The 27,340-nt window shown below is 50.4% G+C and overlaps 1 protein-coding gene across 1 annotated transcript in view; it reads right to left on the reverse strand.

The window, feature by feature from the left end:
* The window catches only part of MYO15B (myosin XVB), a 1,465,505-nt gene that overhangs the window by 489,073 nt on the left and 949,092 nt on the right, over window positions 1-27,340 (reverse strand). The window contains exons 34-35 of the mRNA XM_085614939.1: window positions 14,603-14,693; window positions 12,591-12,882 (exon numbers count right to left, since the gene is read on the reverse strand). Of these exons, the coding sequence (XP_085471065.1) occupies window positions 12,591-12,882; window positions 14,603-14,693 (383 nt within the window). The remainder of the gene's footprint in view (window positions 1-12,590; window positions 12,883-14,602; window positions 14,694-27,340) is intronic.

Raw genomic sequence — 27,340 nt, forward strand, 5'->3', positions numbered from 1 at the left:
GCGTCGGCGTCGGTGGCGCCGGTGACGGCGTCGGTGGTTCAGGCGTCGGCGCCGGTGGAGGAGTGACAAGGTCAACCGGCGTCGACTGGGGCCCAGGCAAGGGCCCCGCGGGGACCTGCGGCGTCGAGACCGGAGTCGTCGACGGCGCCGGGGCCGGAGCCGCCGGCACGCGAGGTCGCCCAGTCGAGTCCGCGGGGCCCGAAGGCGCGCCAGCGGGCGTCGACGGCGGGGCCAGGCTCCTCATGGCCGAGAGGAAGGCACTGATCTCCGCCGGCGCCGCGTCAGCCCCAGGGACCGGAAGGTATGGGGGCGGACGCGGCACCTGCGGCTCCGCCGGAGCCGCGGGGGTGGAACCACTTGGACCCTCGGCCGAGTCGCGCGACCGGCGAGGGGAGTCCGAAGAGCGATGTCGCCGCTTCGACTTCTTAAAGTGTTTAGACTTACCCGACGACTTGGAGCCCGACGAGCGATGGTGGCGTCGGCTAGGGCTCCGCGAGCGATCCTTGGACCTCCTCCTGGACCGGGATCGCGCACGACGCGGAGCCGAGTGGCGAAGCTCCAGAAGCTTGCGGGACCGCTCCCGCCTAGCCTTCGAAGTCAGGGCCTGACAGTCGTTGCACGACTCCGCGTCGTGGTCGAGGCCTAAGCAGTAGAGGCACCGGCGGTGGTGATCGGTCACCGACATCAGTCGATGACAATCTTCACAAGCCTTGAACCCAGGCATCCTACCGGCACCAGATGTCGACAGACAAGGATCAAAAATGATCAAAAAGATTTAGTCAAAAAAGACTAAAAGGGGTAGCTCTCCCGGATCTGCGCTTACTGGCGCGGAAAAAAGAAGAACTGACGTCAGCGCGCGAGGGCGGCGTCTAAGTACTCCGACGACGTCATCCCGGCGCACGACGCCGACGACGGACGCGGAGCCGCAGACGACGCCTAGCGACGCGCAAGGGGTATTGCTGACGAAAAATCTTCCGGATCCAGTCTGACGCCTGGGGATATTCTAAGGTGAGGAATCTAACTAACGTGTTTCTTTCAGATAAAGTACACACTGCCACATTAGTTACTGTCACTGAACAAATCTAATTTGTGTGCCGATATGCTCCTTGTGAAAGAGCAGAATGCAGTCACTCACCGTGAATTGTAATAAACACAAAAGGTGATGGTTAACGCAAGACCAAATTAGGGGCCCAATTATTAAAGAAAGTCTCAAAAGTGCACCCTTGGTATATGTCCTTGCTTTAAGGGCAGCAATATGACTTTCGTGAATTCACAAGAATTTACAGCAGTAGGGCAAGAGATAGTACTCCTAGAAAATATTTGTGAACTGCATTTTAGCATGAGCATATATGCATGTGTAGATTTGCTCATGCGAAAACCTGAGTGTTTGCAAGTTTATTTTCCCTTCAGCCACTTTTTTCCCCAACTCTGGAAGAAGGTTTACTTCTGCCATCGTCAGGAGTGAATTTAAAACATTTCTCAGCATTGGAAACGATTAGAGAAGAGTTGTTGAAAACCCTTAAAACATGTAAGTTAATAGATTTGCAGACTCAAAAGGACATTCCAACCTTGGAACTATTGTTTACCACTACCTTCAGTCCAAGTATGTAGATCTGCGGAAACGTAGCAACATAAAGGGATTGCCAGTATTCAAACACTACTATGGTAAGAGCCCTGGCATAATCAGAGAGGCTATATAAGAGCTCTTATATAATGAGATTGCTGCCATTATCTGTCGCCGCACAACATGGCACCAAAGGGACAAGTGGATTTTGTTCCAGGACAAGTAGATTTATGAAGCAACCTGCCTGATGGAAAAGTAGATATTTTAATAAATTCCACACCACTGATGTGTCTAAGACAGTTTTGATCTGTAAACCCTCTCTAAGATAAATTGTTAAGCTGGTTCCAGGGGATATCGTCGTTGAGCCCTTTGATAGGTGTCTGCAGATGGTACACCCAGCGTTGTTCCTTGATGAGGAGTTTCTCTCTCTTATGTATCAAGGCCCACCACCACCACAGCAAGTACCCTTCTCCCAACCTAATCACCTCAACTAGCATGTTTTAGGATTTGGAGGGAGTGGAGGAAGACGAGGACGGAGAAGATGGCGATGAGTCCAGTGGAGCAACGACGAGACAGAAGGAACAAACACACTGAGCCGAACCAGAGACCAAACACAACCAGGCCCAAGCACCTCATGAACATGGTTGTTAACCTTTCTGACGAACCCATAACAGAAGATGAGCTATTAGTCCTCAACAAAGGATTAGGATTCGTCCCAACCACAGAAATGGACAAATTCAAAACAAGATGCGAACTGGCTGACTTTTTCAGAAAGATGAACATGAAAGCCTTTTTCCAAAATAACCCACCCATGGACATAGCTGAAGGGTTCACTGATTTGAAGGAAAGATCAAATTTCAATCCCCCTCTCTCTACTATCCCACCAGAAATACTGGCGTTTGAAGAGGCAGTAATAAAAGATGTAGAGATGTATAAACCAAAGACAGTAACATTCCAGAACCTATGAATTTGAATTTAAAATTATTTATACAGCGCACGTACACCAGCGGTTTCATGGCGCTACAGCTGACAGAGGACTGGGCAAGGGAGCTGGAACTAAGTAAGAAAAAAAATGAACTGCTAGTGAATTAGTTGAAGAATTTAGCAAAGAGATGTGCCTTGAGCTGTTTCCGGAAATGCGGGTACAGGGTTGAAGCTCTAAGCTCGAGAGGCAGGGAGTTCCAGAAGATCGGGGCGAGGGTCGCGAATTTCGAGCCTCCCTATTTCTTTCTCCGGAACCGTGGGACTGTAATAAGGGCTTGGGTAGATGAACGCAGTTCCCTGGATGGAACATAAGGGATAATCTCAGATGAGATGAAAGCCGGTGCCGTGCCCAGTCGTGCTTGAAAGGTGATGGAGGCAAGCTTAAACTGGACACGAGCACGAACAGGAAGCCAATGTAGGGACTTTAGAAGGGGGGTGATATGGTGGGACTTTGGAAGTTTGAACACCAGGCGCGCCGCCTGGTTTTGGATCTGCTGCAGACGCCGGAGACTATATGCGGGTATACCTGCATATAGGGCATTGCCATAATCCAGGCGGGATACGACCATAGCCAGGGTGATCGATTTTAAAGCATCAAATGAGAAAAAACGGGACACCTTGCGTATAGTGCGCAGTGAAAGAAAGGAAGAAGAGACCACAGAGCTGACCTGGGAGTGAAGGGTGAGTTGAGAGTTGAGCTTAATGCCTAGAGTTTTGACTGAGGTAGAGGGAACAGGTGGGGGACCTAGGGAAGGCGGCCAGAAGAGAGGGGACCAGGGGCTGGATGAACCACCCGTCAACACCAGCTCGGTCTTGTCTGGGTTGAGTTTCAGATGGTTGTGGTTCATCCAGTCCCGGATATGAATCATGATGGTTTGGAAATTAAGAACAGAATCGGGGGAAGAGGAAAGATTGAAGACAAGCTGGAGGTCGTCCGCATAATTAAATACGGCGACCTCCATTTGTTGCAGTGAAAAAATAAGAGGGGAAATATAAAGATTGAATAAAAGGGGGGAAAGGGAGGAGCCTTGGGGGACCCCGCATTGAACATTGCGAAAGTCCGCAGTAAAATCACCCAGGCGAACTGCCTGGGTACGGTCCCTCAGGAAGGAGGATAACCAAACCAACGCGGTGCCCCCGATCCCCGCCGCCCCGACGCGGGAAAGCAAGATGGAATGATCCACCGTGTCAAAGGCGGCTGAGAGATCGAGGAGGACCAAGGCCTGGGGTTGGTTGGTATCCATTCCCTCCCTGAGGTTATCAAGGACCGAGAGAACTACGGACTCCGTAGAGTGTGCGGGGCGAAACCCGGCCTGGCGGGGGGCGAGAGCCCCGTTCTTCTCCATGAAAGAGCTCAGGGCGCAGGTGACGTGGCGCTCGAGTACTTTCGCCAGGAACGGCAGGAGGGAGATGGGGCGAAAATTAGCGGGAACTGAGGGATCGGCACCCGGTTTTTTCAGAATGGGGACAATGACTGCGGTTTTAAGTGGGTTAGGTAACACGCCCTGGGAAAGAGAGCTGTTAAGGAGATGAAGGGGGGGTCTGAGCAGCTGGTGAAGATATGACGAAGAATATGAGCCGGGCAGGGATCTAACGGGGAACCAGATTTGACAAGTGGAATTATGGCAGTCAGAGATTCCTTAGTCAGAGGTGGGAGGGTGGTGAGTTGTCCCTTGGGGGGGGGACACTGGGGATCCACAAAAGTAGGGGAAGGAAGGGGGATGTTAGCTTTGATGGTGACTATTTTCTGAATGAAAAAGTTATTGAGGGAATGACAGAGTTCCTGAGAAGGAGTGGGCTTAAGAGAGGTTCTGTCCGAAAACGCCAGATTGTGTACAATCGAGAAAATTTCCTTCGATTGGTTTTCGGCTGCGAGGATTTTGGAGGAGAAATAGGTGGTTTTTGCCTCCAGGATATCCTTTTTGTATAGGGTCAGGATGTTAATAAACTCCAGTCGTAGAGAGGGGCAGTAGTTTCTCCTCCAGGCCCGCTCCGCTCGACGTACCGCCAATTTAGTGGCTTTGAGATCTTCGTTAAACCACTGATTGGCGTCCTTCTCTCGTTTGGTTGAGACCCGTTTCAAGGGGGCGATGGAGTCATGGCCTTAGGAGAGCCATTGTTCAATGGCCGTGACCTGGGAACGGGTGGATAGACCTTGCAGGGAAGGAAGAGAGGTGGTAAGTAGGGAGGATAAACTTTCAGGATCTACTCGTCCCCAGGCACGAACCCAGATGTTTTTGGGGAGTGGAGGCTTGACCGGGGAGTGTATGGGAAGAGCAAAAGAGATCAGGTGATGGTCAGACCATGTACAGGGCGAGATGGTACGGGACTCTACGGGGCAATTTAGAGACCAAACCTGGTCAAGAATGTGACCTTTGATATGGGTGGGAGAGTGAATGTGAGGTATGAAGTTGAGAGAATAAAGGGTATCAGAGAATTCCTTTGAGGATGGGCATTCAGCTGGGTCAGAGGGCCAGAAATTAAAATCACCCAAGAGCAGAATGGAAGAGTTATTAACTGTAATAGTGGCCAAAACTTCCAAAAAGTCAGGGAGAAACAATAAAGGGGATTGAGGGGGGCGATAGATAAGTATGCAGGTGAGAGGGGGCGTGAAGGAAGTAGTACGAATGGCTAAATACTCCGTGGTAGCGACATCTGGCAGGGACAGAGTTTGAAAGGGAAGGTCGGTTCGGGCGATGACCGCCACCCCGCCCCCGGCTCTACCATTTTGACGGTCTGCACGGAGGGCGTAATATGGAGCTGGTAGGGTGGCCAGTAAGGCAGGGAGGGAGTCATCACAAAACCAAGTTTCCGTTAAAAAGAGAAGATCAGGGGCATGAAGGTCCAGCAGTACCGAAAGTTCGTGGGCATGGGCTACTGCAGACCGGGTGTTCAAATAGTATGCCGACAAGGTTTTAGAGGTAGCAGGAAGAACATTACCTCTAGAGGGAAAAGGGAGGGCAAGTTGCGGAGGGGGGATGGCGAGAGGAGCAGGCAGAGACAAGCCAAGAGACGAAATACGAGAACAGGTAGAGGCTGGAAGCAACCATGGGCCCCGGAGGCAGCGTAATTGGGCGGGGGAATAGATGGTAAGATGAGCAGAGTGACGTGCCCCTAGCCCCGGACAGTCGCAGACGAGCGCAGACGAGCGCAGACGAGCTTGCCTTAAGCGCGCCTTCGGCGCGCCATCGTCGCGCCCGCTGCGCTCGTCCGCTGCGCTTCCGGTAGGGGCACATATTTTATGGTAGCGGAAGATGGTAACAGGGGGCGTGGCTATGGCTGTGGGCGAGTCGAAAGCGCCCGGCCAGTCACGTCGAGGCCCTGCCTACGTCAGCAGTCAACAGCTGATCGGGGGGAGAACTAGTGCAAGTGCGACAGAGGACAGATTCTTTAACAGTTTTTAAAAAGCAATAACACAAAAGCACTCTGTTCCTAACTCCCGGCTGTGCCTCAGGAGATACAGCTGAACAAACGCCGCGCTCGAGATCAGCGCGCGTTTTGAAGCAGAGGGGGGCGTGGCTATGGCTGTGGGCGTGTCGAAAGCGCCCGGCCAGTCACGTCGAGGCCCTGCCTACGTCAGCAGTCAACAGCTGATCGGGGGGAGAACTAGTGCAAGTGCGACAGAGGACAGATTCTTTAACAGTTTTTAAAAAGCAATAACACAAAAGCACTCTGTTCCTAACTCCCGGCTGTGCCTCAGGAGATACAGCTGAACAAACGCCGCGCTCAAGATCAGCGCGCGTTTTGAAGCAGAGGGGGGCGTGGCTATGGCTGTGGGCGTGTCGAAAGCGCCCGGCCAGTCACGTCGAGGCCCTGCCTACGTCAGCAGTCAACAGCTGATCGGGGGGAGAACTAGTGCAGGTGCGACAGAGGACAGATTCTTTAACAGTTTTTAAAAAGCAATAACACAAAAGCACTCTGTTCCTAACTCCCGGCTGTGCCTCAGGAGATACAGCTGAACAGACGCCGCGCTCGAGATCAGCGCGCGTTTTGAAGCAGAGGGGGGCGTGGCTATGGCTGTGGGCGTGTCGAAAGCGCCCGGCCAGTCACGTCGAGGCCCTGCCTACGTCAGCAGTCAACAGCTGATCGGGGGGAGAACTAGTGCAAGTGCGACAGAGGACAGATTCTTTAACAGTTTTTAAAAAGCAATAACACAAAAGCACTCTGTTCCTAACTCTCGGCTGTGCCTCAGGAGATACAGCTGAACAAACCTATCAAAGCGAAAGATCACTGCTTTGAATTCCCTCAACAAGAGGGACAAAATAGTGATAAAACCAGCTGACAAAGGAGGGGCAATAGTGGTCCAGAACAAGGGAGATTACAGACAAGCTTGTCTATCCCTACTACAGGACGACGGTCATTACACCATTCTTCACGTTGATCCCACCAGCAGAATACAAAAAAAGATCACCAAGTTGGTGGAAGAAGCTAATGAGAAAGCCTGGATATCCATGAAGGAGAAAGAATTCCTAATTACAAAAGAATCCAGAAACCCAAACTTCCCAAAATTCATAAAGGAAGGACAAAGCCTCCAGGAAGACTTATAGTGTACCCCATCGGTTCCATCCTAGAACTACTTTCCCAATTCACGGACTGGTTCTTAAGACCACTGGTACAAAAGCTAAATCCTACTTCAAGGATATGACACACCTCCTGACCATCTTACAAGAATTGTAATATGACCCCACAAGTTTGACTTTGCTCTTCTTGGATGTTGAGGCTCTTTACACCAGTATCCCCCAGGAAGAGAGCCTGAGAGTAATTGACTATCTCCTACATGAGCAAGACTGGAAGTGGCGATCCCCTGTCAACTAGATCATGGAACTCGCCAGACTCGCTCTTACAGAATATTTCTTCTGTTTTGAAAACCACATCTACCTCCATAGACCTAAAAACATTGTGGCAGCCTGCTCAGCAACCCCAAATAAAATTCGTTTTTATCTGTACTGATGACGGATGATATCCAGAAACACGTGTCTACAGATTTACAGCACTAACCTGCTCCAACTTTGGTGGAATACTGTAGTGAAATTTGAAGTAAGCATGTACCATGAACTGCATTGACCAGAATGCTAAGGGGCGAACTGTGCTGGGAGGTGAAGCAGTGTGCTCCCACTCCTTGTTTGAAAATGCTCCTTTGAGCCATTGAGCTGACGAGCTTGTGGAGATGCGCCTGTGCGAGGTACTGAGACCTGAAAACATTGTGGCAGCCTGCTCAGCAACCCCAAATAAAATTTGTTTTTATCTGTACTGATGACGGATGATATCCAGAAACACGTGTCTACAGATTTACAGCACTAACCTGCACCAACGTTGGTGGAATACTCCAGTGAAATTTGAAGTAAGCATGTACCATGAACTGCATTGGTGGTGGACGCGGTGGGGGTGGTGGCGGCGGTGGCGGTGGTGGTGGTGGTGGTGGTGGTGGGTGTGGTGGTGGTGGGTGTGGTGGTGGTGGTGGTGGGTGTGGTGATGGTGGACGTGGTGGGGGTGGGTGTGGTGGTGGTGGACGTGATGGTGGTGGATATGTTGGTGGCCTTGTTGGTAGTGGACGTGGTGGTGGTGGACGTGGTGGTGGGTGTGGTGGTGGTGGACATGATAGTGGTGGATATGGTGGTGGCCTTGTCGGTGGTGGACGTGGTAATGGTGGACCTGGTGGTGGATGTGGTGGTGGACGTGGTGGTGGACCTGGTGGTGGACAGGGTGGACATGGTGGTGGACAGGGTGGACGTGGTGGTGGTGAACGCGGTGGTGGACGTGGTGGTGGTGATGGTAGTGGTGGATGTGGTGGTGGACATGGTGGTGGTGGACATGATGGTGGTGGACATGGTGGTGGTGGACATGGTGGTGGACGTGGTGGTAGCGGTGGACGTGGTAGTGGTGGTGGATGTTGTAGTGGTGGTGGACGACATGGTGGTGGTGGATGACGTGGTGGTGGACGACGTGGTGGTGGTGGACGACGTGGTGGTGGTGGACGACGTGGTGGTGGTGGACGACGTGGTGGTGGTGGTGGTGGATGTGGATGTGGAGGACATGGATGTGGTGGTGGTGGATGTGGTGGTGGTGGACGTGGTGGTGTATGTGGTGGTGGTGGACGTGGTGGTGGGTGTGGTGGTGGTGGGTGTGGTGGACGTGTTGGACGTGGTGGTGGTGGATATGGTGGTGGCCTTGGTGGTGGACGTGGTGGTGGTAAACATGGTGGTGGATGTGGTGGACGTGGTGGTGGTGGGTGTGGTGGTGGGCATGGTGGTGGATATGGTGGTGTGGACGTGGTGGTGGTGGAGGACGTAGACGTAGTGGTGGTGGATGTAGACGCAGTGGTGGTGGATGTAGACATGGTGGTGGTGGGCGTAGACATGGTGGAGGTGGACGTAGAGATGATGGTGGTGGACGTAGACATGGTGGTGGTGGACATGGACATGGTGGTTGTGGAGGTGGACGTGGTGGATGTGGAGGTGGACGTGGTGGAGGTGGACGTGGTGGTGGATGTGGACGTGGTGGTGGTGGTGGACGTGGTGGTAGATGTGGTGGTGGGTGTGGTGGTGGTGTACGTGGGGGTGGTGGATATGGTGGGGGTGGTGGATATGGTGGGGGTGGATAAGAGGGTGGTGGTCGAGGCGGCCATGGTGGTGGTGGGCGTGGTGAAGGACGTGTTGGTGGGGGACGTGATGGTGGGGGACGTGATGGTGGGGGAACGTGATGGTGGGGGACGTGATGCTGAGGGATGTGATGGTGAGGGATGTGATGGTGAGGGATGTGATGGTGGGGGACGTGGGGGTGGTGGGTGTAGTGGACGTGGTGGTGGATGTGGTTTGTGGACATGGTGGTGGACATGGTGGATGACGTGGTGGATATGGTGGTGGACATGGTGGCAGTGGACGTGGTGAAAGTGGTGGTGGTGGACGTGGTGGTGGTGGGCATGGTGGTGGTGGGCATGGTGGCAGTGGGCATGGTGGTGGTGGACGCGGTGGTGGTAGTGGACACGGTGGTGGTGGTGGATGTAGATGTGGTGGTGGTGGACGTGGTGGTGGACGTGGTGGGTGTGGTAGTGGTGGGTGTGGTGGTGGTGGTGGTGGATATGGTGAGGGTGGTGGATATGGTGGTGGTGGTGGATAAGAGGGTGGTGGCCGTGGTGGTGGCGGCCATGGTGGTGGTGGGTGTGGTGATGGACGTGATGGTGGGGGAACGTGATGGTGGGGGATGTGATGGTGGGGGACGTGATGGTGGGGGACGTGGTGGTGGGTGTGGTGGACGTGGTGGTGGATGTGGTTTGTGGACATGGTGGTGGACATGGTGGATGACGTGGGGGATGTGGTGGTGGACATGGTTGCGGTGGACGTGGTGAAAGTGGTGGTGGTGGATTTGGTGGTGGACGTGGTGGACGCAGTGGTGGTGGGCATGGTGGTGGTGGACCCGGTGGTGGTAGTGGACACGGTGGTGGTAGTGGTGGTGGATGTAGATGTGGTGGTGGACGTGGTGGTGGTGGACGTGGTGGTGGTGGGTGTGGTGGTGGATATGGTGGTGGGCTTGGTGGTGGGTGTGGTTGTGGACGTGGTGGACATGGTGGTGGACGTGGTGGTGGTGGACGTAGTAGTGGTGGACGTGGTGGTGGATGTGGTGGTGGACGTGGTGGTGGACGTGGTGGTGGACGTGGTGGTGGTCATGCTGGTGGTGGACGTGGTGGACATGTAGTCGTGGACGTGGTGGTGGTGGCCGCGGTGGTGGTGGACGCAGTGGTGGTGGACACAGTGGTGGTGGTGGACACAGTGGTGGACACGGTGATGGTGGACATGGTGGACGTGGTCGTGGACATGGTGGATGTGGTGGACGTGGTGGGCGAGGACGTGGTGGTGGACATGGTGGTGGTGCTGGAGGTGGTGGTGGACGTGGTTGTGGTGGACGTGGTGGCGGTGGACGTGGTGGTGGTGGACGTGGTTGTGGACATGGTGGTAGACGTGATGGTGGTGGACGTGATGGTGGTGGTGGTAGAGGAGGTTGACATGGTGGTGGACCTGGTGGTGGACGTGGTGGTGGTGGACGTGGTGGTGGTGGACACGGTGGTTGTGGTGGACGTGGTGGTGCTGGCCGTGGTGGATGTGGTGGACCTGGTGGTGGATGTGGTGGTGGATGTGGTGGTGGATGTGGTGGTGGACGTGGTGGTGGAGGACGTGGTGGTGGAGGACGTGGTGGTGGAGGACGTGGTGGTGGAGGACGTGGTGGTGGAGGACGTGGTGGTGGAGGACGTGGTGGTGGAGGACGTGGTGGTGGGGGACATGGTGGTGGTGCTGGACGTGGTGGTGGTGGTGGTGGACGTGGTGGTGGTGGACGTGCTGGTGGATGTGGGGGTGGTGGACATGGTGGTGGTGGACATGCTGGTGGACGTGGTGGTGGTGGACGTGCTGGTGATGGACGTGCTGGTGATGGACGTGGTGGTGGTGGACGTGGTGGTGGTGAACGTGGTGGTGGTGGACGCAGTGGTGGTGGACGTGGTGGTGGTGGACGTGTTGTTCAAATAGGTGGCACATTTGCTGTTAGGATTCATACAGCATAGTGGTACAGGACATTTGTTTCAACATAACTTCCACAGTATGAGTGAAATATCAGATGAAATTTAAAAAGACACATACAAATGAAACGCGTTTCAAATATTTTGACTGTTTGAAAAATTAAAGGCTTTCACTTTTAATTTCCCCAAAGGGAATTGATTAAAAAGAAATAAAGTTAAATCGGGGAGATGAGTCATCCGCAAGATGAGAGGGGGGGGGAGAAGGCAGTGAGCCTGGGAGTGGTGCGTGCGCGCGCGCAGTCTGCTCATTTTCAAGCACTGCACTCACGCTTGTGGCACGCCCCTGCTCGCTTCCGCAAGGTGGATGCCGCTACAAGCACTAGTGTGTGCTTGAAAATGAGCAGAGCGACGGCTAAAGGCCCTCCTATGCAGCGCATGCGCACAGCGTAGGCGAGACCTAAAAAGGAAGGCACTGATTCTGCAGCGTACAGTTACAATGTTGGAGAAGAGGATTTCCCAAACAGAAGTTGTTGGTTGGCGAGCTGGATGAAGGGGACTTATGCTTGTTCAAGATCTACCACCATCAATAACCTGAGCATATTCATCAAGTATAGAGCTACCCTGCTACTTTACATAATGGATGTGACCAGCAGAAGGCACACACCAGACAACGGATTAGTCTCAGCATTAAATGCATTGCCACTATGCATGGCGCTGAGCCACTTATCCACGCCAGTGGATGGGTCAGTCTTGAATATGGCTCTGAAGAGGGACGCTGGGTAGTAGGCTACGCAGAAACAACACCACTGCTTTTATTTATGGCTTTTATTGGGTGCTTAACGTGTTGCCCTTCAAGTAATCCACAGAATGAGGTTTACCAGTCTTACCCAGGAAAGGTTAGAAGCCAATACTATAGGCATCTTGCCTGGGAGAAGTATTTCTAGGCATAAAATCCTGCAAACCAGGATTGTCACCGCTTGTGATGTAGGCTGGTATTGTATGGTATGTAGGCTGGTATGGTTTAAAAGCAAACATTTTAACAGACATTCTGGACTGGAGGCTGTTGGCTTTGTTTTATTGGTGCACAGCTATGCTAAGGTGGCCCATTTTAAACCAACCTCCTTTCATCACACTGTAGCAGACATCTAGGATTTGCCACTTAGACTAGGAAAATAATTCTGAAAAATTATAAATTATTATCAGAAAATATATAAAAAGTTGCATTGATAGCAGATCATGAAAAAACATCCAGAGTGAAAGAAAACTGGTTGGCTTCTACAGAACAGAGATCGTGTTTTGCCAGACCAGAACACACTGACCTGGCTGAGGTGAATGCCTCCAAAATTTAAAGGAGCAGAGCTTGTGATATTTTTCTAAAACATGTGTCTGTTGGGAGGATCACCTTAGTGGAAACTGTGGTCCTAACTGTAGTCATACCATTTAAAGCTGTGGTATACTGCAGTCATGCCATTAGTTGATATTAGTGTTGTATTAAAAAAGTATGTGTATGAAAAAATAATGCTTCTGCTTGCTTACCTTGGATCTTGTTGCCCATCAGACCTGGAGCTTGGGTATCAGGTGCAGGAGGTATGAAAGGTGGGGGAACGGGTGGTGCTTTGGTGGCTTCAGGGGGTACCAGCGGAGCAGGTGGGGCTCCTGGGGGCTGGCAACGGGGCATCGTGGGGAAAACGTTCATGAGGGGCAGCTGCTTTTCGCGGATGGAGTCAGAGGGAGCACTTCCTTTCTTCCACGGTGGAGGTGGTGCGGGAGGGCCTCTGTGGCTGTTCGGTGGCGATGCTGAATCACCAGATTCAGAACCGGTTGACAGCTTTGGGAACAAGAAGAAAAGTGACAAAACACAATGTCAGAATCGTGCTGATTATTTTGCTTTATGAAGTTGCTAAAACAACAAGGATAAACAAAAAGGTGATGGGTGGAAAACATGAACTATTCTTAGCTATGGTAATTACTTGGGCTACATTCTAGCCCATTTGCAAATCAACCTTGGTCATGCTCGTATAAGAACAGTCCAGCCCGAACTACCACGTCAGGTCTCCTCCAGCAATCCAAGACCAGTTTCAGGCAATTTAGGTCTCTTTGGTGAGGTATAGCTTGATTCCTTTGACATAATGAACACAGAGCCCATGTCAAGGCATACATTTAGCCCTAAGAAGAATAAAACAGTGACTGGTAAAATGCCTGAATTAATATAGGTCACTGGTAAATAATTTGGGCCACATTGCAGTCTAGACGGAGGCCGGCCATATGCAAACCAAACCAGCCTTGGACCTGCTCCAATAGAACAGTCCAGCCTGAAATGTCAGTACAAGTACAAAAGCAAAACCCCAGACCAGTTTCAGCCTTTAGGTGACACCAATGGGCATATAGTTTAATTCCTATGGCACAGTGACCATAGGTCCCACGTTGAGAATACTAGTCACACTTAAGACATCGCAGTGGGGAAAACAAAATGGCTATGGGTGATATGCTTGAATGAATCTCAACCACTGGTAATTTGTAGAGCTTAAATTCTATTCATAGTTTTTGACATGAACAGTATATTCTAGAAAAGGCCCACCCACGGCAAATTCGATTTCCATGAGAAATGCACCAAATGTTGGTTAGATTAATTTTCTCTAATAACTCTTCTTTCTAGAGACAGTAGTGCCAGAGGTGACCATGAGCACACTCACAGCTGGCTGCAGTGACAGGAATGACCATAGTAAAGAGCTGGCTGCATAGCCTATGATGCCCATGCAGTTGGGTGCACCTCCTGCAATGTCAATGATGCTTACATATGGCAACAATACATAGATGACCTTACTCCTCTGGAGATTACTGCAGAGACAAGAATGCTCCTGTCCTCTTACAACTGGTTTTAGTTCCTTGGTTAACGGTGAGCTCCTTAAAATACCCATAATGTTGGAGTTGCAAATACTCCCCTTCCTCCTTGAATGACAGGCACATCATTCTCTCCTCCAGTTGAAAACCCAGGGACCCGTGGCAACCAAAGCTAGACTCAGTGTGTGTTGTGCTCAGACCAACCTAATAGATCCATTCCCCCTCTCATCTGTTTGCAGTGCCAGTTAGATGTAAGTGAGGCTTGGCCATGTGCTCTCAATGCTAGGCACAATGCAAGTGACGCACTTGACCAATTCACAGTTTGCTGAAATGCCAAGGATGCTTCCACTTCCACCCACTAACCTCTAGCTGCACTGTTAGTTATCCCCATGTCACCCTCACATCCGGTTGGCTGAAGAGCCAATGGTGCACGTGTCCCCAGCGCGACTCTTACCCAAGAGCAGGAGGTGGTGTATGTCCTTGCCATTGAGCGCTACAGTTGACTGCAAATCCAAGAGGCCCATGCAGGTCACAGCTGATGCAGTATCATGACTGCAGTGCCAGGGGTGCACTTGTCTCCCACATATTCCTACTTCTGGTTGGAGTGCCAGTGACTATGCCTCCTACCTTTTTTATAGCTGGCTAAGCTATGGTGCCAGGGAACTTATGCTCCTCCGCACACTGAATGCACACCATTAGATACCAACCTTGTCTTGAGACTGAGGACCCCTCATGCCCAGCACTGCCAGAGCTTCATCCTTCGGGTCCTGGCGTTTGAAGAGGTTCACTGGTGGCTTCCTGTAGGGGGGATACGAGATCAACAGAGAAAGTAAACTCCGTTTGGTCTACTTCAAGGATTCATCAGGAAGAGCAAACATAAAAAAGATATCTGTAGTAGAATACAGGTCACACGAATCCAAAGCAGACAATTTTAGGGGAACTGCCCTCTGTGTTAAGAGGTTGAGATCCTAGTTGGGAACTTGAGGTATACTAGAACTAATTCTGAGATTGGAAAAAGTCTTTACTCAACTATCCCTACTGTAAATGCTGAACTTCCGAAATGGAGGGTGCAGTAACAATATAGGTCTCTATTCCAGTCCCAGCACTAGGACAGTGGTCCCGAGCAGTCAGTCCTCCGAAACTCGTCTCGTCAGAGGTGTCCTAGGAGCCCGCAAAAGCTTAAGAGACTATTTGATGGCAAAGATAGCCAAGCAGTAGACACCAGTATCCTAGACAGAACATTGGTACATGGATCCAAATCTGTACCCAGGCTACAAATCGGGCACACTGAGGAAATGCATAGAATATTATTAAATATGAATGGGTCAGAAGTAAAAACCACATCCACAATACGCATATTGAATATGCTACTTACCAGTATGCATCTGTTCTTGGCATGTAGGGCTGCTGACATTCATATCTGTGCATAGATCGCCGCCTAGTGTTGGGTCCGGATGTTTGCACGTTGTTGTCCTGGAAGAGTCTTCGAGGTATCCTGGGATAGGTGACTCCTCCCCTGGACTACAGTGCGCATGGGCATCCCCTCCATCCTCAGATTGTTTTTCGCCATTGTGGCAGTGATGGAGTAGATATAGAAAGTGATGACCATGCTTACAGTAATTCTGAGAGCTGCAGCTGCTACAGGCGCCGGGGAGGAGGGAGGGCGATATGAATGTCAGCAGCCCTACATGCCAAGAACAGATGCATACTGGTAAGTAGCATATTCAGTTCGAGGCATGTGGGCTGCTGAATTCATATCTGTGCATAGAATATATAGCAGTGCCCTCTTATTAGCGGCGGCTACCAGTGCCAGCTGCAGCGGTCTGAAAAAGAGTTTTGAGAACAGCCTGTCCTACAGCTGCCTGCTGTTTTGATTGTACATCTACACAATAGTGTTTGGTAAATGTATGTGTAGTGGACCAGGTTGCTGCTCTACATATGTCATGCAAAGGAATGTTTCCTAGGAAAGCCATTGAGGCCCCTAACTTACGTGTAGAGTGGGCTCGTGGGGGAATCGTTAAAGTGCGTTTAGCCTTTTGATAGCAAATTTGAATACATTTAACGATCCATCTGGCTATTCCTGCTTTGTAGATAGCGTTACCTTTGTGGTGTGGGGCAAAGGCAACGAAAAGTTGTTGTGTTTTCCTAAAGGGTTTGGTCCTGTCGATATAATACATGAGGGCCCTTTTGACATCTAGTGTATGGAGTGCCCTTTCTGCGACAGTTTGTGGGTTTTGGAAGAAAACGGGCAGTTCAATGGTTTGATTCATGTGGAACTGCGATACCACCTTTGGCATGAATTTGGGGTTGGTACGTAGCACGACCCTGTTGGCGTGAACCTGTATAAATGGCTCTTGAACGGTTAGTGCCTGGAGTTCACTAACTCTTCTCAAAGAAGTGATCGCTACTAGGAAGGCTACTTTCCAGGTAAGGAATTGAATCTCGCATGAGTGTAGAGGTTCAAAGGGTGGACCCATCAGGCGTGTGAGGACCAAGTTGAGGTTCCACATCGGAGCCGGTGGGTGGCTTGGTGGAATGACTCGTTTGAGTCCTTCCAAGAATGCTTTGATGGCAGGCACTCTGAATAGAGAGAGGTGCTGCCTGGTTTGTAGATAGGCTGATATTGCGGTCAAATGGACACGTATAGAGGTGTACGCCAGATTGCATCGGTATAGGTGTAATAGGTAACAAATAATGTTTTGGATGGATGCGTCTAGCGGGTTAATGTCATTATTATTGCAATAAATGACGAACCTCTTCCATTTGGCTGCATAGCAAGCTCTGGTAGTGGGTCTCCTGGCCTCCTTAATGATGACCATACAGTCAGGTGGCAGGTTTAGGCAGCCAAACTCTAGGACTTCAGGAGCCAGATTGCCAGGTTCAGCTGTTGCGGATCTGGGTGCTGAATCTCTCCATGGTTCTGCGTCAAATGCTCGGGTTTGACCCGCAGCCTTTGATGCGGCACCACGGAAAGTTCGAGAAAGGTGGTGTACCACGGCTGGCGTGCCCACGTTGGAGCAACCAGGACGAGTGTCAGTGAGTGTTGTCTGAGTTTGCGTGCCACCAGCGGTATCAGTGGTGCTGGGGGAAAAGCGTACGCAAATCTGCCGGACCAGTTCATCCATATCGCATTGCCCTGCGACTGCGGATGTGGGAACCTGGCGGCAAAGCTTTGGCATTTTGCGTTTTCGCTTGTCGCGAATAGGTCTATCTCTGGATGACCCCACTGCTGGAAGTACGGTTGGAGTACTGATGGGTGTAACTCCCACTCGTGCATCTGGTGGCTGTGTCTGCTGAGCAGATCCGCCATCTGGTTGTCCTTGCCGGGGAGGTGTTCTGCCATGAGGAACATGTTCCTCTGAATGGCCCACTTCCACATGCTCTGAGCCAGATGAGACAACTGTGGAGAGTGTGTTCCTCCCTGCTTCTGTATGTAGTACATGGCAGTCATGTTGTCCGTCCGGATCAACACGACTTTGTTGCACAAGTGTACTCTGAATGCTTTCATAGCGAGGAAGATTGCCATCAGCTCTAGAAGGTTGATGTGCATCTTCTTTTGTTGTTGTGTCCATAGTACCTGCACTGTGTAATGGAGTACATGAGCTCCCCATCCCTGGAGAGACGCGTCCGCCGTCAGTATTATCTGTGGGACAGGCTCTTGGAACGGTCGGCCCTTGCAAAGGTTTTGTGGATTCCACCAATGCAGAGAGTTGTATGCCCGACCGCTCACCAACACTAGGTCTTTCAACTGTCCTTGAGCCTGATTCCACTGACGTGCTAAGCACTCCTGAAGCGGGCGCATATGTAGTCTCGCATGTGGGACTATGAAGATGCAGGAGGCCATCATGCCTATCAACTGCATGAACACTCGCGCGGGAAGGGAGTGTTGTGGTTTGAACTTGGAAATCAGCATTTGCATGCTGTTGATTCTCACTAAATTTGGCTGAGCTGTGGCCGCCAGAGTGTCTATAGTCGCACCTAGGTACTGTTGTACGTGTGCGGGCTGGAGATGGGATTTTGGGTAATTTAGTGAGAACCCCAGACTGTGAAGGAGGTGGATGGTGCGAGACATGTGGCTGGCACATTGCTGGGCTGACTTCGCTTGAACGAGCCAGTCGTCCAGGTAAGGGTAGACGTGTATGTGCTGCCTCCGTAGATGTGCCGCCACAGTAGCTAGGCACTTCGTGAACACCCTGGGTGCTGTTGTCACGCCGAAGGGAAGGACTTTGAATTGGTAGTGCTGCCCTTGAACAGTGAACCTGAGGTATTTCTTGTGTGAGGGGTGAATGGGTATGTGGAAATACGCATCCCTGAGGTCCAGTGTGGCCAGAAAGTCTCCATGCTTGAGCAGCGGGAGGACTTGCTGTAGAGTGAGCATGTGAAAATGCTCGGAGAGAATGTATTGGTTCAGGGGTCTCAGGTCTAATATAGGTCTGAGTGACCCGTCCTTTTTCGGTATTAAAAAGTACAGGGAGTACACCCCCGTACCTTGCTCGTGGACGGGTACGACCTCTATTGCGCCTTTTAGAAGCATACTTTGCACCTCCTGCTGTAAGAGCGTTAAGTGCTCTGAGGACATAGGACGGTTTTTTGGAGGTATTGTGGGTGGAGTGGAGGTTAGTTCTAGACAGTAACCGTATTTGACAATATCTTTGACCCACCTGTCCGTGGTGATGGAGTTCCACGTGGACAGGAACCTTTGTAGCCTTCCCCCGACAGGTGTTATGTGGTCGGGAGGAAGGGAGAGGGCGTCACTGCTTGTTCTTGGGGGAGGACCTGGTGTTGCCGTAGCCGCGTCCTCTGCCCTTTGTACTGGAGCCACGATATCCACCCCGGGTGTTTTTATCGTAGGTGGTTTGTGTATTGCCCTTGTTGTATGTTTGCTGTGACCCCTGTCCTCTACCTGCTCCTCTATTTCCGGGGCGACGAAAGGAGCCGCTCCGAAAGGACTGAGTCTGGAGAGCCCCCATGGACTTTGCAGTGTCCGTGTCCTTTTTTATTTTCTCTAGGGTGGTGTCAACCTCCGGGCTGAATAAATAGTCGGGGTTGACAGGCTGGTTGAGTATGTTGTTTTGCACCTCAGGTTTGAATCCGGAGATTCGTAACCAGGCATGTCGTCGCAGCATGACGCTAGTGTTTATGGCCCTGGCAGCTGTGTCTGCGGCATCCAGCGCACACTTGATGGATGCGTTTGTGAGGAGCTGTCCCTCCCTGATGAGGATCTCTGCACCTTCTCTGTATTGGTCAGGGAGATGTTGGATTAGTTGCTCTAATGTGTCGTAGTGCGCTCTATCGTAGCGAGCGAGGAGTGCTTGAGTATTGGCAATGCGCCATATGTTGGCTGCCTGGGCGGCAATCCGTTTGCCAGAGGTCTCTAACACCTTGGACTCTTTGTCCGGGGGAGGAGCGTCACCTGTTGTTTGTGAGTGTGCCCTTTTGCGAGCATTCGCAACGACAATGGAATCCAGAGGTAATTGGCCTCTGATGTAAGTAGGGTCCCCAGGTGCTGATCTGTATTTCTTGTCGATCCTGGGGTTTATCACTCTTGCCCTGGTGGGTTCCTTGAAGATGTCCTTTGCTGGTTTGAGGACACCCTTCAACATGGGTAGAGTTTTTATATTCCTTTCTGAGGATGCAAAAGTATCCATAAGAAAGTCGTCCTCGACGGTGTCCGAGTGAAGTTGCACCCCATGATTGGCCGCAGCACGTTCAATTAGAGCGTTGAACGCTGCAGTGTTCTCTGTGGGAGATGTTTTTGCTCCATAGAGTTGCGGGTCTTGTGCATCCATAGGTGCACCTGGGTCCACAGGGTCATCCCAAGTTTGATCAGGGTCCTGTTGGCCGTCAGGGTCCATTTCTCCGGGGTAGGGGACTTGGTCACCCATGTAGTCCACCAACGCATCCGTGTCGGAGTGTGTGGGAGAGAAGGATTGTGGATCCTGGTAGGGTGAGTGGAAAGGTTCGTAAAGAACTGGTTCTGAAGCCAGAGGCAGCTTTCTTTTAAGTGGAATCCTGAAGGAGTCCAAAGCCGGCTCCGAAGTTATTTTCCGTTTGTGGATAATCATCCTGCCGGTGTCGGCGTCGATTAGATGCGATGGAGACGTCTCCGCAGAGCGTTCGGCAGGCGTGATCGTGGTATGGGTTACCCGTGTCCTGATTTGAAACAGTTTCGGGGCCGTGGATGGTGGCAGGCCAAAAGTAATGTTGGCTGGTGCCGAAGAGGCTGCTGGAGCTTTAATTGGTTCGGAGCCCGACGTGTCCTGGAGGGCCATTTTCTTTTTGGTGCTTTGCGCAGCAATGGGTCGCGTCTGGAGCGCCCTCGATTCTTTTGCACCGACCGGTTCTGTCGAGGCGGTCGTGGATTTTTTCGGCGCCGGTGGGTCATCGAGTCGAGGGGCGGGAATGGCCGTCGACTTCTTCGATGAGTGTGGCTTTGGTGTTGCCGTGGAAGCGGTGTGAGACGCAGCAGGCTGTTTGACCCTTGGGGTCGGAGTCGATTGCGTCGGTGCCGGGAGCCGAGCAGGTTTGGTGGTACCGAAGGCCTTCTTCCTTATGTCGACTCCGACGTCGGCCGCTTCGAGTTCGGCACCGAAGTCTCGTTTGGTGCGCTCGGTGCTGATGTGTTTTGCTGGCGTCGAAGGTGTGGAGGGCCTCGATCCGACCAGCGCCACTTTCGGTTTCGGTTTCAATTGAACCAATACAGCTTTCGGTTTCGGTTTTGAAGAAGGGAAACCAGCCGTTTTGGGCATTAATGGCTGCCGCTGAATGTCCGAGGCCGGGCCCGAGGGCGGGCCCGAAGAACTGCGGGATAGGTCTTGGGTAAGGCCCGAAGGCGATCCCTCGACCGGAGCCATAGACTGTTGCACTGGGCTTTCTTCATTCTGAACGGGTAGGCCTTGCTCGTCACCGGAGCTACTCTCTTCGGCCCCTAAGGCCTCATTGTAGTCTCCTACCTCGGTGTCGTCTTCATCTCTGCGAAAGAGTGTTTCATCGACGTCTTCCGATCCGGAGTCATGTTCGGAAACGGGACTGGAGGGTAGGTTCTCCACTTCTTCGACATCTTCGGTCTCGGCGTTGAAGATGTCGGCCGGGGCCGGTGCCGCTTGCTGCGCCTCGAGTCTCGCCGCTCGTCGATTCCGTAGAGTCTTCTTGGATCGAAATCTGGCACAGGCCATGCATGTAGATTCGTCGTGATCCGGTGAAAGGCATTTGTTGCACACCGGATGGACGTCGACGTGGGGATATTTCGCATTGCATACCGGACACCTCTTGAATGGTGTCCTCGATTCCATCGTTGATGTCGAATCGACGGTCGGGTAAGATGCGAAAGTTTGTTCTGGAAGTTAGTAAACTAACAAAGATACTATCGATACCGATCGAGAACAGTACCGACGCGAACTAAAGGCCTTTTGGCCTGAAAAAAGATTTTCCTAACTTGAGTCAAGATAGCACATCCGAACCCAATGGCGGAAAAAAACAATCTGAGGATGGAGGGGATGCCCATGCGCACTGTAGTCCAGGGGAGGAGTCACCTATCCCAGGATACTTCGAAGACTCTTCCAGGACAACAACGTGCAAACATCCGGACCCAACACTAGGCGGTGATCTATGAACAGATATGAATTCAGCAGCCCACATGCCTCGAACTTGAGTATTATTTAGATAATTTAGTTTCATATTGTTTTAAAGGCATAATCTGCTGGGTAAAGATTCTACTGAACATAGTGGGGCAGGGGTTCAATGCAGGGCAGCAACAAAGTTTGCCCGATGCTTGCTCAGCAGCTGGAATTCAAGAAGTGCAAGACCCTCCCCTCGGTCAGAGTCTTCTCCTTTCCGGGATCCCACTTTCCTCTCCTATGTTCCACGAAGGTTCCTGACTTCAAACTATGCAGTTCAATCAGAGAAGAGCTGATATCTGTAATGTATCTCCCTACTTCCTACATATCCAATGTGTCCATTACTAGGGGATTGACATCTCCACAGGGCCCGTCTGTAGCAATAATCCCTTCTATTTGGACAAGTCACTCTGTTGTCTTGTGCATAAAATAGATGCCAGAGAATGGAATTCTTACAATAATCTCGGCCACAAGTAGTTACCCTAGGCAATATTCTTTTGTTTTTTATCCCCCTCCCACGCCCCACCCCCAAGTCTGTGCCTTATGCAAATCATCATTGGCCCTGCTACAATGGGCACAATCCAGATTGGATTGCCAGAGCACGACCCCTCTGAACAGGAACAGCCCCAGACTGGTTTTAGCCTCACTGGGCCTTATAAGTGAGGAGCAGCTTGAGCACTTCAGCCCTCCACTACAAAGCTATGTTTATCAACGCATCATGATGAATATGCCACAGAGGTGGTGCTAAAAGAAATCCCAGCAACCTTGTTACCCCACAACACCTAAGATCGCCAATTCTTCTTTAAGGAAATCACCCTCCTTCCCATACTAAAGTAGACGAAGTCCATCTTCGACAGTACCTCCCCTTTGGGATTATTCTTTGACCATCAAAACAGAATACTTAACCAACCTCTGCCCCCCTTGTCCAATATTATTTCAACACTACAACCCACCAATAGCAGAACTTACTGTTCATCTTCTGTTGAAATTCTTCATACCCTCCTGCACCTCTGTTCCCCAGAAGCCCTAGACCACCTCGCAGCTGACAACCTAAGGAACTGCAACACGCTTCTACCTCCAAAAATTACAAAAATAATAAACTCTTCCTCAGCTTACAAGCACTCATTCTCTTCCCTCAATGTTGCACCTAAACGTGTGCACTAGTAGGATAGCATTTCATCCCTAGACAGCCACACATAGTAAGTTTCCATACAATCCGTCTTCTTCCCGCCTTGCAGACCAACAGTGCAATACAACAGAACTGTCATGGCTTCCTTCCATGCATTTCCTCCTTGCTGTTAATAACCTGCCTCACACTGGGAACACTCCTGTTCTCGCTACGCAGTCTGCCAGATCGATGATACAAGAAGCTGGGAACAGCGCAAAGGACGTTCACTAAGCAGGCAATCATTTACAATTTAGCATGATGGTCACCATCTAAATTTAAAGTTGTTTCAGACTTTTTATCCCGGGACCTGCTCCTGTGGCCCTGGTAGGTTCTACTTCAAAGAAAAGGTGCCAGCCGGTGGCATGTCGTAAATGCATGGTGGACCTGCCACCACTAAGGCTGTTCCCAAACACACAACCTCCAAAACAGTAGTCCATCCTCGGGGAAAAAACACAAATAATGTTCTGAATGTACTGGGAGATTTCTCCCATAATATTGGTAATATGACAAGATTTTCTGTACGGGACGGTCATGGTTTAGCCAGTGGATCATTACAGAAGGAATGCCAGTGGTAAAGGTGTTGAGGAGGACTCTCCAAACCGGGCAGTCCCTTTGATGCCAATGTTGCTGTCATCCGGTCCACCACAAGGATTTCCCACATTCTAAGTGAGGCAGGGAAGTGAGAGGATGCCCTATAGGATATCCACAATTTATAAAATAGCTTGTAGGTGAACACCTAAAAATTAATTTTATTAATAGGGCACCATTGGCGAGATTATAACACAGGGTGGGATGGCATGTAGAGTTTGTTTTAACATGTTTTAACCGGTTGTTCTATGCCCAAGAGTAATCCGGGTTTCATCAGGACCTTACAGATCCCCTTTTAATCTCATTAATAGCATGAATGTCTGCTTCTATTAGTAGTCAGCATGCAGGGAGCACCGCTCGTTCACTCCAGTCATACTCAAGCATGCACTACTCACTGTAAAAATCCAGTATCAGGTACTTACGATGGTGTTAATTACATCCCAGGTTTTTTTTAGACAGGGCAGACTGGCCCGATGGATAAATAAATATGCAGGTAGGCACCGCCTGTGCCATACTTACTCCAATTAGTGCCCCCGACTATTACACATACTTGGGTCCCGCAGCTCCCAAAAACCCTGAGAGGTAATTAGTGCCTCTGGTTACATCAGGTAACAATTATTAAACCTGGACAGGTAAAAGAGCAGGGGAGTGAGGTAGGACAGGGTACAAAAAAGAGACTGGCTCATGTTGCTATTCATTCCCTCAATAAAATGGAGAAAAATCTGCTAAATCTATTCACTGAACATATCTGACCTAGGACACAGGCGTGTGGGAAGAAATGGCAGAACAATAAAATATGACAATACGCATTACACAGTCTTCTGGTGCACCTCCGCACCGCTCAATTCGGTAAAAAGGGTGTGGGGCAGTGCAGGCGGAAGATGTAAACAAGCATTTACAATGCAATAGGTCTCGCATGTATGAGACTTTCAGCTATTGGCACTGTAAATGTCAAAAGCTTAAATTATCGCAAACGCGAGACCTATTGAATTGCAAATATTGTTTCCAAGTGCCTCATGCGTGCTTGCACTTAGAGGCCACGCCCCTTTCTTTAGACGAGCTGCGTCTATAGAAAGGGGGTCTGCCTCTATTAAGTGTAAACCGGGGTATGGGATGCTTGGAAACAACCCAAAACAAGCATTGGCATAGCCAATAGGTCTCGCCTTTGGGACCTTATAAGTGTTTAGCCATGCAACAGTTGCATAACTAAATACTTATAAGGTCCCAAAAGCGAGACCTATTGGCTATGCCAAGCGGCCGTGAAAGTGATCGCGATCAACTATCAGTGCGGCCGCGAAAGTGAAAGTAACCTCGGTCAAGCGCGGCGCGCGTGCCCGCGCACATGCACTGTAGCTCTAGGCTGGCCTGGGAGCACTTTTTGGAGCCCTCATAAAATGTCTCGCCAGACCAGCGCTTGCGCTGGGTCAGGCGAGACCTTAAAATCACATTTGTAAAGCAATAGGTCTCGTATTTGCGAGAGTTTAAACTATTATCATTTACAATGCCAATGGCTCTAACTCTCTTGAATGTGAGACCTATGGTATTGCAAAGAAGCGGCCGCCATTGTCTCGGCTGCTTGGAAAGTGAAAGTGCACATGGCATGCTGAATGTTGCTGCAAAGCACGTTGTGCCTGCCGTAGGACAAAACTCACTAAAGAAAATAGTGCTTAGAGACAAAATAACACAGACGGTGTAACAGAAGTAAAAGGGCCAGGCCTCATGGGAGGTTACAAATGAGGAAAAGGCAGTAAGTACTAAGGTTGACTAATAAGCCGATTACCGAATCAGCAGCCAGAATTTACAAAAGCTAAAAGACACAAGCCAATGAACAATATGGGCGGAGAGTGGGTGAAGCTTGAGTGCATACTCTAACACAGTATGCCTTGCAGAGCAGCGGTGCTCTGCCCAGGCTCGATCTAAAAACGGAGGGGGGGGGGGGGAGAGGAATAGCCAGGGGAGTCGGGGCCTGTCATTACAACTGCTTATTCTCTATAAATACTTAGTCACAGGACATAGTCAAGGCTCAGTCACCTCGGGCTTTGACCACGAGATTAACGTAAGGCAGTGTAATTGAATGAATCATTCTGTTTTGTAGATAAATCCCAAGCAGTGCGCACTCTATGCTCACTGCATTGGATTTATCTACAAAACAAAATGAAACACTACACAAAACTCATGATTCATCGAAAAATAAGTACAAATGAATCAGTGTTATTGAATATCAACAGCTTTTTTCCTGTGACCGAGAGCACCTTTGCAAACAACAACTTTTTTCTTGTGACAGAGAGCAGGTTTTAACAAGCATTTGCAATGCAATAGGTCTCGCATTTATGCAAGTTTATGCTACGGACATTGTAAATGATGATGCCTTTTATTTGTTTAAAAAACCAAAACATAAATAAAAGGCATTGTAATTTTACAATGCCAATATCTCAAACTCTCATAAATGCGAGACCTATTGCATTGCAAATGCTTGTTGAATATGGACTTGGGGATGGAGTCTCCAGGGCACGGCCCCCCTCTACTTTCATTTTGAAATTGGCCCTGGGCCCACTTTAGGCTCGGGAGAGGCGCTGCGCACCCCTCCCCTCAATTTATTCAGTGGGCCCCGGGGGAGGATGTCCCCAAGGCCAAAAACGGCTCGGGTAGTAGGACTGCGTGTATCTCCACCCCTTAAATATTATAACCGACCGCTAGGGATGGGGTACCTGGGGCCCAAAATGGGCTAGGAGGAGGGGGGGGGGCTACTTATGCCCCCTTCTCATATACTTAAAAAAAAGGCAGCAGAAATTTTTAGTGTTGCTGCGAGCCCTTCAGAACAGGGGACTAAGTCCCCGAGTTCGCGAATGGCTGCCAGCAACATTTTACTTATGAACTGTACCTTCCTTTTTTTCCAAACCAGGGTCCATTCTAAAATATTCAATTAAAAAATGCAAACCTGAATCAACCAAGCCAAAGCCGGGCACACAACATAGAACAGAAGTGGAACAATGCCCTGCCTCATGGGCATACATGCTAGTGTTGCCCTGTGAATGCAGCATTGCTTTGTTCGACTTTATAGAAGTTGCACTGTCATGGGCTTGGTTTATACAAATATGAAATGAAATGAAAATGTAATTTGTAACGCGCACTAATACCCAAGGCTGCCCAGGCGCGAGAACTCCGATTTCAAACGATAGAAAACAGACTAAAAAATAGAGGAGCGAAAACCACAGTTAGCGTTCCTGTTTTAGTAATTTTTTAAAATAACCATGTTTTTGAAAGTTTATGAAAAGAGAGAAGTTCAGTTTCTTTCTTTAATTCCAGAATGCCAGCGGCAGTGAATTCCACAGCCTAGCCGTGTCTGCCACGAATCTTCTACCCAAGCCCCATAAGCCCTAGGAATCACCAGGTTAAAAGAAGAAGACCCACCATGTATTTAATACACAACCGCTATGATTCTATATTTTTAATAATGCTACTCAGCATGTTCCCTACTTTTCCAAATACCAATCTAATTTTCATAGCTCAATCCTACCACAAACCATGCCCAGCCCGTCCAGTGTCTTTTATCGGTGGCTACAATATGTCGCTTGCTGAGAAACCTCAGTCTCTCGTTCTATTACGATTAACTGAGCCACGCCCCTGGTCCTACCTCAGTGAGCAGTTCTCACTGCGCTGCATAACCAATGTGCACAGGTTCAAATCCGAGCTGTGCAAACCAGACATTCATTCTTTAGGTCGGTAAAAGAGAGGTTCATTTTTTACAGTGCTGTGAAGTAGAAAATGCGTACTCGCTAGTATTTGCGCAAAGAAATATATCTCTCTCTACATATTCGCTAAACCTTTATATACTTGAAAGGAGCATGCCATTATTTGAGGATGCCACACTGACGACTTGTTCTTGAAGCTTCTGAGCACTACTGCGGTATGTTGGCCTGTCGCGAAGGAGCTAAATGAATCATGGCAACAGTCAATCCAGCAGGCGTGTTTTAATGCGAGTACATTTGAATGCAGACAAGCCCGGCGGAGCGTGACGCGCGCGCGCGCTTGGCGGAGCGGGGGAGCGCATTCCAGGCGGGCGAGCGGACCCT

Source organism: Triturus cristatus, chromosome 7, assembly GCF_964204655.1.
Source record: "Triturus cristatus chromosome 7, aTriCri1.1, whole genome shotgun sequence".
NCBI lineage: Eukaryota > Metazoa > Chordata > Amphibia > Caudata > Salamandridae > Triturus > Triturus cristatus.